This window comes from Anoplopoma fimbria, chromosome 10 (genome assembly GCF_027596085.1).
Source record: "Anoplopoma fimbria isolate UVic2021 breed Golden Eagle Sablefish chromosome 10, Afim_UVic_2022, whole genome shotgun sequence".
Taxonomy (NCBI): Eukaryota; Metazoa; Chordata; class Actinopteri; order Perciformes; family Anoplopomatidae; genus Anoplopoma; species Anoplopoma fimbria.
In genome coordinates this window covers 19,816,719-19,831,285 of record NC_072458.1, presented here as the reverse complement: position 1 = coordinate 19,831,285, position 14,567 = coordinate 19,816,719, and the positions used below count along the sequence as shown (strand labels likewise).

At 39.1% G+C, this 14,567-nt stretch overlaps 1 protein-coding gene across 1 annotated transcript in view; it reads left to right on the top strand.

Moving 5' to 3' along the window:
• The window catches only part of LOC129097617 (potassium channel subfamily K member 9-like), a 34,768-nt gene extending 24,332 nt beyond the window's left edge, over nt 1-10,436 (top strand). Inside the window, 1 exon segment of the mRNA XM_054606518.1 lies at nt 9,553-10,436. Coding sequence (XP_054462493.1) covers nt 9,553-10,436 — 884 coding nt within the window.
• Nucleotides 10,437-14,567: the final 4,131 nt, after the last annotated feature.

Genomic DNA, 14,567 nt, shown 5'->3' with positions numbered 1-14,567 from the left:
CACTTGTTGTACGTATCTGGATAAGAGCATCCGAAGGAAACACTTAAAATGTAAATGTGATCTTTCTAAGCTGCTGGAAGGCATTTCTAATATCGCTGGAATGTAATGTTTGACATTTTTTCCCTTAACAATAGAATTAAGTCGTCCAGCAGCCGAAGGAACATGACCATTATGGTACCATAACAAAGTGGAATTGTGGACAGGCTCGGTGTCTCAAAAAGCACTGATAGCGAAAGGTTCCCTGCCTGTAGTAGGTAACCATGGTGTTCCCACTTCTCAGACACATTAAGCTCTTGTCGGTGACGTAGTGGAGACACAGGCAGAGAGCTGAACAAGGTGTTCTCACCTCTGTGCTCCCTGCTCCTTTTGACCTTCATTAAAATGCCATGGCCTGTGAGCAATTAATGCCACCAGGGCACCTGAAGTAATACGAGTGCGATTAACCCGCGGATCAAACAAGCAGAGAGTGTTGTTTTAAGCAACTGCTCGACACTTGTGGAGTAACTACCGGGGCAGTGTGTGGGTACTAATGAGTGACTACCTTGATAGTGTGATGAATAATGGATGCTTTAAATTATACAACTGGCTTTGTGTGAAAATAAATGAAAACCAAAGGGAGGTAGCCTTTCCTTTACCGTGCACTCTGACAAATTGATATTTTAAGAAGATCAAATGTTAAACAACTCTGTTTCTACTTCAAAAAATATTTTATATTGGATTCCACCTGACTTATTCCTACCCTTATTCCAATGATTTTTTTTTTCTTTTCCAGGGAAGAAGCACTTCAGCCAAAACTCATGGGTTTAGTTATTCTATAAGTGTAGTTGTAGCATATAAAAGCAAATGGCATTTTATTTTTTTCTGTTATGAATAGATTAAATGTGTAACTTGAAAGGTGTCACTGGTAATGACGAACCTACAAAGAATATCACTAACTGCAGTACCTCTCAGCTCTACTCAGCTTTTAAGTGTCTTTCAGCTCATAGATTTGGTTTAATGGCTACAACTTTACTGTTTTGGTAAATCAACATTGTTTCCAACCACAGCAGGAAGATGTTTTAAGCGAAAAAGCTCAGACAAATCGACTGTAAGCCACCTGCCGAGCACTGAATGGCAGTCACTTAAAGTTAGCAACTAGTTGGTAGCATTACGCAGATATGGAGACAAATATTTATGTCAGTGGTATGTGTGCAGAGCTTTAGGCGCTTGGATATTAAAGCTATGTACATTTACCAAGTGAACAAAGGGGACTCAAAATGAATGTTGCTTTGTGTCTGTAAGATTTTTTCCAATCTGCTTTTTATTAGTAGTATGGCCTCCTACATTAAAGGGATAGTTCTGGTGTTATGAAGTGGAGTTGTATGAGATACTTATCCATAAATAGTGTATTACCTACAGTAGATGGAGGACGTCACGCAGCAGCAGCAAAACATATTTTAGCCACCAAAAAAAAAGAAAAAAGGATGACCTAAAAAACATCAATATCACTACAAGTGTTTAGAATATGTTCAGAAAGGGAACTAACCTTTTAGTGAAACTTATCTACTGATTTAATTAACAAAGTTAATCTTTGAAGAGAGCATTTCGCTTTCAGTTCAGTTCCCCATCAGAAAGGGCTGTCTGTCGGTGAGGTAAAGAACTGAAAATGTTTTAAATATAGCGTACACTTAAAGGCAAGATTGGTCAATGTTCTAAAAACGTTTTTGATATTTTTACTGAAAATCTCTTTATATCCTGACAGCAATAAATGAATCAAATGATCTAACAAAAAAGAAGAAAAAATCTGGTATCTCTGTCTGCGTCAGGACTCTAATAAGCATGTCTTATTTTTTCTCCTTCGGCCTGAATGTAATGATTGGACAGGCTGCCTGTCCACCTTCCTGCCTGCCTGCTTGTATTCTGCTCTTGCTGGCTACTAGCTTGACAGTACTAACAATAGCCATGTTCGTTGTTTACATTCATTATGATAATTTTGGGAGAGTGGCTTTTGGAGGGAGACCTGAATGGACAGACTGTCAGTGTTGCCAACTTGTTACGACTTTCTCGATAGATTGAGCAGCTTTTGGAATAATTTACATTGGAAAAGGGTTGGAAACACTGGACTTGTTTTTCGGTTGGATTTTTTATTTTTTATTTGGTGTACTCTTGCTAGTTTCTCAAGATTACTGACCCTACTTTTCAACTGATACTGATTTTCTTAAGGTTGGCCTTTCTTTATGGCTGGCTCCCACCATATACTGTAGGTAAAACCCGGATTATGGATAAGTACCTCATACAACCCAACTTCAGATAACCAAACTATCCCTTTAACATATTATTGTCAACCAAAATTAGAAATGTTTTGGCTATTTAACACGAGAGGTTTTTCTAGATCAGTTTTTGTCTCTGCCTTTCTCATTGATTTGAAATGGGTGGGGCCCCGCTGGAAAAAGCTGATGTCACAGATTGCTGTGCACCAATCAGGATCAAGCAACTACAATATAAATGTTTCTTTCTAAATAACACTCAATGATGCTTTAATTTTGATTATCTCTTATTTAGTCATGAGTATTTATTTTTGCAGGGAAATAAATAATGGATTTCAGTTGCTTGAAGGATTACTGTTGAGTCACGAGGCGGCAGATGAGTAGCAGCTGGAATTTAGCGTCTGAACTCGTGGTGCAGGCTGATGGTTAATTCATTAAGCCATTACATGACCGTGACATGTTCTTTTTTTTTATAGTACAGGATAAATTAAGTATTTGTGATATAATAATATAATAATTGGTTTCCGGCTGCCAGCTGTTTGAGCAACAGTGACTCATTCACACAGACCTGTAGAGCTCAAATTGTGGGTGTGGGCAGACATTCAAAATAAGTCATAGTAAAGTGGATTGGAGCCAAACAAAGGTTGAGTCATGCAGTTTATGATGAGAGCTGCCTTGGTATATTCATAAATGTGTCAAACATTGGATGCACTTTTGGTTATAACTGGGCAGAGCCAAAGGGGGTGTGATACAGTTATAGATTTAATGTTGTTACGGCTAAAAAAAGACTACATTTAGTTTGAAAGGGGTCATGTTTCGCTGTTTGTTTGGCTTGATGTAGTGATATACATCTAGATGCATAATTGTATCTGTCAAATATTCTGCTCTGTGATGGTTATGATCATAATTCCATGCTACAGATATTTCCATACCCAGAGGATAAATTCACAATCATTGTGGTGACACCGTTCTTCTATCGGTGGATATTTTTTAATTAACTATTAACAATGAGCTATTGGATGGAATTGCTTTTACATGGTACAGACATTTTTTTTTTATCAAATACAATTACTTGATGTATTAATTTGGAAGAAGCTTTTCTCCAAAGTGACACACAATGAGTTACAATCCAAGCCACAGCAGCTCACGGAGAAGCCTTTGAGAATACGTGCCTCAACACTTTATTCCTAGGTGGAACTGAGCTGAGCAAATTACTTTTTTTGTGGGGGAGAAAGAGCTAGATTAAGATGAAGATATATTTATATAGAGAGAAAAAAGGGCAATTTTTGAAGACAGAAAGGGATTCTGCAAACCAAATGGAGTCTGGTAACTCGTTCCACCAACGAAAGGACCACACTGGAGAAGAGTTTGGATCGAGATCCCGCCTCGCATTAATAGTATGGACGAGTTGTTGTGTATGTGCAGTGAATTCATACAACTGAATGAGGAGATTTAGGTAGGTGGGTATGTAGGTGAACATTAAGGACTTGAGCTTGATGCGAGCAGCAACAGGGAGCAGCTGGAGAGTGATGAGCAGTGGAGTGACAGGAGCTGTTTTTGGCTGGTTGAAGACCAGATGTGCTGCTGCAGTTTGGACAATTTGCAGAGGTTTTAAGGTGTCTGATTGCAGCCATGCCATAAGGGCGTTACAACAATCAAGGCCAGAGATTTCACAATCCTGATGACTTTGATTGGTAAACTTTTCATCTAGCCCCAACGGCAGGTCAAAGTTTTCACTTATCCTGTAAAATGAATATTTTATCACAACGTTTGGATGGACTGGCATAACATTTTGCACAGACTTTTATGGTTCCCTGACAATGTATATTAATGACTTTTGTGATCCTTTGACTTTTCCTCTAGCGCCACCATGAGGTTTAAATTTGTAGATTTGAATGACATTTTCTTGACTATTGGATTGATTGCCATTGCATTTATTAGTTCATTCATGTTTTCATCTTGGGCAATCATGATGTTAAAAAAATAAGTTTGTCCAGTACTTTGGTTTACGACCTGCAAAACTAATAATTTCCATCAACCTCAGCTGCACTTGATCAGATTTAGTCAGCAAATGTTACTACGTTAACATGCTAAACTAAGATGGAGAACATGGTAAACATACCTGCCACATTAGCACTGTCTTTGTGAGCAAATTAGCACTCTAAGGTCTAAGAACAGCCTCACAGAGCTGACCGTGGACTTTCTTGTTTGTCTTCTTTATTGTAGCTTGGGGTTGTAGAAAAAGATTGTAACACTGAAGTGTGTCTCACTCTGGTTTGTTCAAACATGTAAAAAACGAGTCAGCAGATGTGCAGTGAAACAGAAAATGTTCAAATGAAATTGTCCTGAGAGAGACACTGCTCGACTGAACTGACCGAAAATTCTGTTATTTTAAAGGAGACATATTATGTTATTTTTTTAGGTTCAGACTTGTATTTTGTGTTTCTACTAGAACATGTTTTCATGTTTTAATGTTCAAAAAACACATTATTTCTCTCATACTGTCTGTCTGAATATACCCGTATTCACCATTCGTGTGAAACGCTCTGTTTTAGCGCCTGTCACTTTAAGTATCCCTCTGGAAAAAGCACAGTCTTTTCTGATTGGTCAGCGTTTAGGATCTTCTGCATTCACTTTCACACTCTTCACAGCTTCACGGCAACCAGGGACTCACTGTGTTTGTCAACTACACTGAGTTTAGGGGCACTTCTACAGACGACTGTATAGTTGAGTCATCACAACCTTACAGAAGCTCTTGAGACTTGTTTAAAGGCACAGTTTCTGAGCATAGAGGCGATGTGCATTTCTCTGCAGACTGAGTGTATTGATACTTTCCCCGTATCTATATAGCGCTTGGACCTGCTTTATAATCAAAAAGACACGGACATCTCAAAACGGGACCTTAAAACCTACACTGAGGTATACAGAAAATCTCCCTTTTATCATATCTTTTGCTGTTTATTTATTAGCAGATAGCCAGCAGATGTATTATTAATCCCACCTTTGAATGCCAGGCTTATGGAGGCATTAAATTAGTTTTAGTTGCAGTTGTTTTTACAAAATATGTTATTTTATTAAGGCAATCAATTGTCACATTTTTATACTATAATCCAACCTACTTAAATATTAAGATGCACTTAAGGAGGCCAAGAAAGATTTCTGTTGAAGCGAAAATCTGTTTAGGAGACACTTTTAAGAAAGATTTCCTGTGAGCTTCCCCAAAGCAGATTTACATCTTGGCAAATTCACAGCATCTCAATGTGAGGATTGTGGAGTGCTTCTCTGTTTCAAACATACTTTGTGTTTCTGGCTGATAAGTTTGGTGTGGTTTTTTAAAACAAATCTTGTCTGCTGCAGCTGGCAGGAGAATATAGATTGAAAACATGTCACGTGTTCTTCTCCTTCAGGACGCCGGCATTGGATGTGCCAAACACAACCCTCCAGTTCCTCCATATTATGTAATATTTGAGTGACCGGGCCTATCTCCCGCTTTTGTCATTCATTAAGGAGTGTGATTCTCTTTCCGCTGCACTGCACACTGGGCTGTACACATGCGTTCACCTGTGCACACACAAGCACAAAAGCACCTGTGCATGGCACGGCTCTGTGTGGCAGAGCAAATATGTCTGTTCCCAAGACAACAGCAGATAATAGAGTCATTATAACAGGACAAACAGATTACATAGTGCAGCGCTGCTGCAGAAAACCAAACATCCCATCAACGACACCAGAGAAATACTTTAAGTGGAGACTGAATCAGAATTTTTTTTTGTTATAATCCAAGATCCTCTTTTACTTATTTAGGCCTAAGCAATATTTTTTTTGTGTGTGTGAGTTCCCAGACAGAAAAACAAACTGAACAACTCTCATGAACTTCCTGCCTCATTGTCTTTAATAAATCCATGATGGACTTTATTTGATATGAAAATGTCACAGATGATTACAAGATTAGGTACAAGTTAATATGTGCCTCTGTAGGTCTGCAGGTCGACTCACTGAGCCCTTTAAATCCCTGTTAATCATCTTGTATATATTGCCTAAGGAATATAAGGACACTAATGAATGTTGGAGCTAAAGCTGAAACATGCGGGCTCAAGCTGATTTGACATCTTTGTGGGGGCGTGACTTTATTGGTTGTTTTTATCCTTTTAATATACTGCTTTCATGACTTACTGTGTTAGCGTTATCACTTAAAGATCCAGACTTTAGGCATCACAATGATATCAACCATCACTCAGGTGCTCATCTGTCCAGTTTTAAATTTAAATAGAGGACGGCTAATCTAATAGAAAATACATACGAGTGTGGCGACCCTCAAGTTGGCAGCTGTTGAATCAATACCTAATACACTCCAGTCTGATTGCAGCAGGGAGAGAGGCTGTTGAGTGCGATAGTCGCACACAAACCCACACAAACAGACAGTCTTTAGTTGGTATAATGTCTTTGCGTGTAAAACATGATGTTGAAGGATTATCTACGGACAAGATTTGTGGTTATCTGCTCGCACAGACGAGTCGTAGCGCAAATCAAATGAAAGTTGTCATTTCTTCACAGCTGCCACTGTAAATCATTATGTCCCTAATTACTGCGCAAGAACAAATTTAAGCAATCAGAATCAATATCAATTAATTTTCTAATTTTGAGCAAGGAGGGAAGAAGACAGATGCCTGGGTAGAAAAACAGATCTGTCCTTAGTTGTAATTAGAATTGACTAACACTTTTGGGATGCCACGGTTATGTTTAGCTGTATTTTGCACATTATGTTTACTTTGAACCAATGGATTTTTCACAAGCAGTATGTGGAGCTTCTGAAATATTGTTTTCTTCTGCATGAAATAAAGAAAAGTCTGAAAGAACAATGAACAGGCAAATTCTATGATTTACACACATCTGCTATCACGATACACCATTAGTTACAGATTTGCATCGTATTTGGCTTATTTTTCTCAGTTCTGCAAAGTGCAATACACTGTCTGTGCTGTACAAGAGAGCAGTGAAGATTGTGAGTTTTAGATATTTTTAAGAAGCTTGTTCATGTTGTTGAGGACTATGTGTGTATGTGGAAATAATGTGCTCATTGTTTTGTATCAGCTCATCTGTAGTCAGCAAACACCAGTGACAGTGAGCTGCTGCTGACCTGCAGCTGATCTTTCAGCTTCCTGCACAGACCTCAATCTTCAAGGCCCCGACCAGTGATTCTGCATGTTTTTAATACATTTAAATATACTTAACTTACTATTTTGCATGCGCGAACACAAACAACAAGACCATACTTATTTAAGATTTCCAGTACAAAATTGATATATTAACCTTTGGTTTCATACCAAATGATGCACACTTGGGGAAATGCTATTTTTCAAAAGGGAGTTAGCTTGTTTCACTTTAACTTAAACTTATGTACTATCCCATTGCCTCACTGCAGACAGAGATTTTAAAATGACTGAAAGCATCAGGTATTGTTTTCTATAAGCAATCATATATTTCAATGGTTTCACCATGCATCAAGCCAAACTATTGTTGCCAATATTAGCATGTGCATGCAACAGTATTTTTAAGTTTTTATTCTGGCAGCTCACTGGGTGAGACTGAAACTTGACATATTGCACATAGTCCAAAACATGACCCTAGTTTGAAACTTCTGTTACGTGTTGGGCGATAAAACGATCTGGTAAATGACAATCAATACTAAGTAGTCGCTTTCTCCATTGATCATTTTGCTCACTTAAAGCAATAGATACCTTCTTTAGATCATCACATCCCCTGCAAAATGACTGTGTTCACTATCAGTATTTGATACATTTGGTCCAATAACATTGAAGTCTAGGAGTGCAGCACAATTTAATTATTTTATCCCGATTCAAGTGAGCATATAGGGCTAACTGGAAGTAAGCTGGCTCTCTAACATTTACTCTCCTTTTTGCTTTGTTTTTGGTCTCCACCAAGTGGTGAGGGAAGTGTCTGTCTCTTTAGCTGCTAAATGCTCCACTATGCTCACTAGCAGGTCACTAACTTGTCAGCCATGCTGAACAGAAAGTATGCAGAAGGTTTATCACAGCTTGTTTGGTGAAAACAGCTGACTTGGACAAGAAGTTGATGAGTGACGAGTTTGCAGGTGAGAAAACCAAAGCAAAGAGCTAAAAGAAACTAAAAAGGTTTGTAGATCAGTTGGGAATTGAAGACCTTGAGACTTGAGTAATAAATGACCCCTTTCATGTCATTTGAACCATTCTTAATAAGAAAAATACTGATTGTGCAGCTTTAACTTCATTTTGAACTAAGATAAACTGATACAATTTAGGTAGATCTAAACAATGTTTAGATCTAAACAATGTTTAGATCTACCTTTCAAACCTTGATAATTAATTAGAAAGTTTCTTTAAATTATCCTGTTAAAACCTCAGGCTGGTAACACAGACACATTTAAGTACCCTGGTTACTAGTACAAATAACATTGCTACAGTCCTTTTTTTTAACAGCGCATAACTAAACACATGCTCGAGTGGGTGGAGAGCCATATGGGAAAACACAGAATCAATATTTGAGAGTGCAAAACTCAGAACTTGCTCAGGACATATCTAGAATAAATAAATAAATAAAACATGACATACACCAAAAATATTATGTCTCCATTTGGAAGGCAGTTGTTGAAGCGATACACATGCCATCTGATGGTGGGTGTTTCTTGGCCATGATTTTGATGTTTAATACTCACAGTTATGGGCTGAGGTAGAGGAGCGATAATCAATATGACACTCTTTTTTTCAGCCCTGCATATTCAAGAGCAGTTGGCTTCATTCAAACTGTAATCTCCTGCAAAGCACATAAAATCGTTTATATTGCATTTCTAAATTAAATCCAATGTTTGAATCCTATTGTTAGCCCCAAAGGTTGGTTTTCAAAAGTCTGTTTGTCTGTGAGTCAGCAGTTTGTGATCTAAAGATAAAGTTTAATTAAGCTAAAAGCTTCATTGGCTCCCCCATGACTCCTTTCCAATCCTTCCTCCAAACTCTTCTACCTAACCGGAAACTTCTGACTAATTGGACGCCCCACCCGCCGTAATCTTTGAGCTCAAATTAGATTAATGAGCGGACACTCTTCTATGGCATGCACCCATTCAATACCCCTTTTGGCAGCGCTTGAAGACTCTTAGGGAGATTTCTTGCTTGGTCATGTTTGTAAACAAAAGCTGATCTGGGGCTTTTGAGAGTAGCGGGTAGTGCTTGTGACGCCACTGCCGCTTCACAAGCACTTTAGCAAAAATCTTCCTGCATCACTAATCTTTGCTGTCTCTCTGCTCTCTTCTCAGGCTATGGGCATGCAGCGCCGGGGACCGAAGCAGGGAAGGCCTTTTGCATGTTTTATGCCGTCCTGGGAATCCCTTTGACTCTTGTCATGTTCCAAAGTCTGGGCGAGAGGATGAACACTTTTGTCAAGTACCTCCTGAAGCGAATCAAGAAGTGCTGCGGCATGAACATCACCGACGTGTCCATGGAGAACATGGTGACCGTAGGATTCTTCTCCTGCATCGGCACGCTGTGCATCGGAGCCGCTGCCTTTTCCCATTACGAGGATTGGAGCTTCTTCCAGTCTTATTATTACTGCTTCATCACATTAACAACTATAGGCTTTGGGGACTTTGTGGCCCTTCAAAAGAACCGGGCCCTCCAGAAGAAGCCCCTGTATGTGGCCTTTAGCTTCATGTATATCCTGGTGGGCCTGACGGTTATCGGGGCCTTCCTCAACCTGGTGGTGCTCCGCTTCCTGACTATGAACAGTGAGGACGAGCGGCGGGACGCAGAGGAACGGGCCTCGCTAGCCGGTAACCGGAACAGCATGATCATCCACATCCAGGACGAATCGCTGCAGCGGGGCCGGCGGCGGCGCGAGCAGTACCAACCGGAGGTGACTGATTTGCAGTCAGTCTGCTCCTGTATGCACTACCACTCGCATGACTTCGGCAGCTCTGGGGGAGGGATGGGAGGCCTCGGCTGTGCCTTCTCCCAACAGAACTCATTCAGCTCGCAGCTGAATCCCAATCAGTACTTTCACTCGGTTTCCTACAGGATCGAGGAGATCTCGCCCCGCACCTTGAAAAACAGCTTCTTCCCCTCGCCCATCAGCTCGGTGTCTCCGGGCCTTCACAGCTTCACAGACAATCACCAGCTAATGAGGAGAAGGAAATCCATCTAAACCCCTAACACACACAGGACAAATGAGGTTCCATGTTTTATACACAAGGTCAAACATCTCCAATGCTGCTCCTTACCAAATCTTATTTCAGCACTTTTTTTTTTCCCTCTTTGGTTGTGTGTAATAGAAAAAGTATTCCTGGGGAACGGATGATGGACACTGCAGAACAGCGTGGACAAAATGGGATGCAGAGCATGAAGCATGGATGTCTATTTTTTCAAGAGATTGCTCCATTTTCAAACACAAACAACAAGACCTTACTTATTTAAGATTTCCAGTACAAAATTGATATATTAACTTTGGTTTCATACCAAATGATGCACACTTGGGGAAATGCTATTTTTCAAAAGGGAGTTAGCTTGTTTCACTTTAACTTAAACTTATGTACTATCCCATTGCCTCACTGCAGACAGAGATTTTAAAATGACTTAAAGCATCAGGTATTGTTTTCTATAAGCAATCATATATTTCAATGGTTTCACCATGCATCAAGCCAAAATATTGTTGCCAATATTAGCATGTGCATTATATGTCATTTACTGAGTGTGCCATGGTTTTGTGACATTCATTAGTCTGTCTATAGAGCAGCCAAATGAAGGTGTCTGTTTGTCTTGAATTCAAAGGATCATGCTGCTGTTATTAATATGTGCCCTCATCAGGAATCAGATCTGGCTACAGAAGCTTTAATTTCACCTACGGCCTTTTTTCGTAATTAGATGTCAAACTGACCTGAAGGAAAATCCACCATCCCCACTCCACTTTTAAACAGATTTGCATTTCAGTCCATTCTATTCATATTGAATATCAATTCTATATAAAGTGCACTCCTCACTGCATTGATCATTTTGCAACAAAGTTCAGCATACATAAGGGATAACTCTATTGTAAAAGAGGCAGAGAGAACAGTTTCTTCATTTACAGTCAGTCTGTTAATAGACCAGAGTGCAATGCGGCTAAAGATATATAACAAAATGGTCCTTCAGCGATGTAGTGTTCCAAAAGGTTGAGGACACAAGAGACAGATTTATTAAACAGAAGGAAGCAGTGAAGGCTGAGATATTTGGACTTTCAGTCACCTGTATGATAAAGCTGTAGAAACATTGGATCGTACATTGAAACTCAATGGCATTTCTCATTCAACTCACTGTCTCCTAAATACAAACCACACACCTCCAGTTTGCAATGCAGGCCTTTCATTGTATTATTTAAAGTTTCAAGCTCAGGGTGAGATAAACCTGATGACATCACCATGACATCATCAGGGTTATTGTTTCAAATCTTGTAAAGCTCCCTTCAGAGGCACACACTCAAGATATTTTGAGAAGCATTATGGGATCTGGTTGAGGAAAGTGAATTTGCAGGTTTTTGGAAAATGACCAAATGACTCAAATTTAATGAAGTGATGATGTAAGAAGATCAGAAGGTTTTAACCTGCAGTTACCAAAGTGCAATTAAGTAACTCCAGCTGAATTTTTAAGTCAAAGGACATGCATGATTATGCTCCAAAGTCCTGCATAGTGCACAATGCATGCCTGTAGCAGCTGACCCTGGGTCTGCTGATGAAGCCTGCTCAGATCTAACCCTGCAGCACTAAGACGCAGAACTGTTCACAGTGACGGAAAAGCATGCAGATGTAAACTGACAGCTCTTGAGGTTTTGATGCACTTTGGAGCAATTAGGAAAACACAACCTGATAAACACATGAATACGGACACAAGCAGAAACAGTGAGGATGAGTTAATGTGAGGGGACAGCTGAAGATCACAGACAACAAAAAGACTTAATAACATCAGTATGATCCTTTCATTGTCTGTAAAATATCAGAAGAAGGAAAAGGGATAAGGAATATATTTTATGTTTGAAAGATCCGATACGTGCATGAACTTTATATGATGAATGGGGAAATTATTTCATAATAACTTGTAAAGTATCTTAATGACAAATAGTCTTGAGAATGATTTACAATACAAGCTGTTTCTTTTTGCCAAAGTCCAGCAGTTCTTAAAGGGATACACTTTATTTACCTAATTCATATTTCATTCAAACAAACTGTACAATAATGTTTGTTCTCAGGTTTGAATGAATCACCCTGTTTTTTTGGTTTGCTCCTATAACAAATCCCAGAAGTGCAAGTGCAACGGCCAAATAATACAATGTACACATCAAATCCTCGTTTCCAAATAGTTGGAATTTTCCTGAGAAATGCGACTGAGATGCATCATCTCACTGAGGCATGTGTAGACCAGAAGTCAATTTGCATAAAAAGGCATACTTTGTGACAAGGCTGGGAAAATATTTGGGCCATTCTTGTTATTTCTTTTGATTATAGGACTTTTTTGAAGCCCAATGTTTCTTTTCTGTCACAATTTATGCTAGCTGTCAAAGACGAAATAGTCACTATAACTGAGCTCTTAAGTTAGGCAGGATTAAAGCGCTACACGTGATTTCTAAAGGCCTTTTAAGCTGTAAATGTATATTTAAATATAAATTATTGTAAGTACTGGAGTATAGGGGAGCTTTTTTTTTTTTAAAGTGACACAGGGCTGGGAGCTGTTCCCCCAGCAAGTTCTGTCCCTCAAAATCAACCAATATTTCTGGAAAGTCACCAAACAACACCAAACACCAAATTTCTGGACCTTGACTTTCAAGAAGCGTTGCCATCAGTATTCTTTGCTGCCTTGTGTTTAACAGGCTTATATTAATTTCCTGTGTAGCTGAGCATGCCTCACAAGGTGAATGCCATTCTGTTTGGGTAAATGGTAAAATGCCATAGATACTATTCAGTCCTGACAAACATAACCAGGCATGAAGTCCGAGATAAGCCCTTAAAGCATTGTTTCATTAATGGAACTATACCGGCTTATCTAAATATCCTGTACAATATGTTTATAACAACCTTTGGAATAAAAAGGCCTTTTCATGGCTGAGATGCATATGTATTTTTACACATTAGCATACGTGCCTTGAAGAAACAGCAGTCAGTGTTTCTGTTGAAGTGGGCACATTTAAATATGGTGGATCTGTTTGTGCTTTAGCAAACCTAATGGAAGATAATCGAGGTCTGAAGCGCAGATGTGGTTAATGTATAGACAGATCTAACTTCTGACAAACAAGTTCATATGCGGAGATGAAAATCGACATCTAATCCTACCAACTCGTCCTCACTCCCAACACGTCAACTATGTCAATGGTGTGTGTGTGTGTGTGTGAGTCATACAAGCACTGGACTTTCACCCAGGAGACCGCTGTTTGTGTCCCGTATGAAACCAAAATTGCTGACTTATTCTAACTTACTGAATGTACTTAACTTAACTTAAGTCTTAACTGTCATACATAATTAACCCAAACCATGATGATTTTGTAACCTTACTAAGTAGTTCTGTTTGAATTCATAACATTAACCTGTGTGTTGAAGTCTGTCGGACTACCCTGCTCATTAACAAATAGCGTTAAAGGGGTACCGATTCCGCCAAGGTGGTCCTGACCAAGAGTCCCTATGTGACGAGTTGGGAGTGAGCACTTGTTTGAATCTAACACCTACCTTCTGTAACCACGTACACAACCATTGCCAAAGCAGACTGAATCACTCTTTACTTTTAAAAGACATATTCATCTTTTAGCAGCTAAAAAGATAATTCCAGTATATTGCAACCTGTTGTTCTTTTCATAGTTTGGGAGAACGCTCCTATCAGTAATAGTAATATTTTACTAAAAGAGGGAACGCCACAACATTGCTAAAAAGAAGCCAGATAAGGGAAGAGACCCAAGCGGGCAGATGATTAGACAGGTTTAAAGTGCAATATTCCCTCAGAATATCCCCCACAATTTGAATTGATCTCACATACATAATTCTGCCGCTGTTAAAAGTTGCAAGAGAACCACATGAGTTTTACACCTGACTGAAGATTGTCTCACTGAAATGCTCTTTTTTTCTCCTGTTTGAGCCACATTTGGTAAACAACTTTGTGCCCAGCATTTTAAGGAAATTACTTTGCCCAGCTACCTGCTTTTTAAGCTGTATTGATTATTTATTTTGACCATTTGGGGACAGCAAATCAAGCTGATAACACATAGTTGACATAATATCACCTGATAGAGTTTACATTGACATTTTATTAGGAGTAATATATC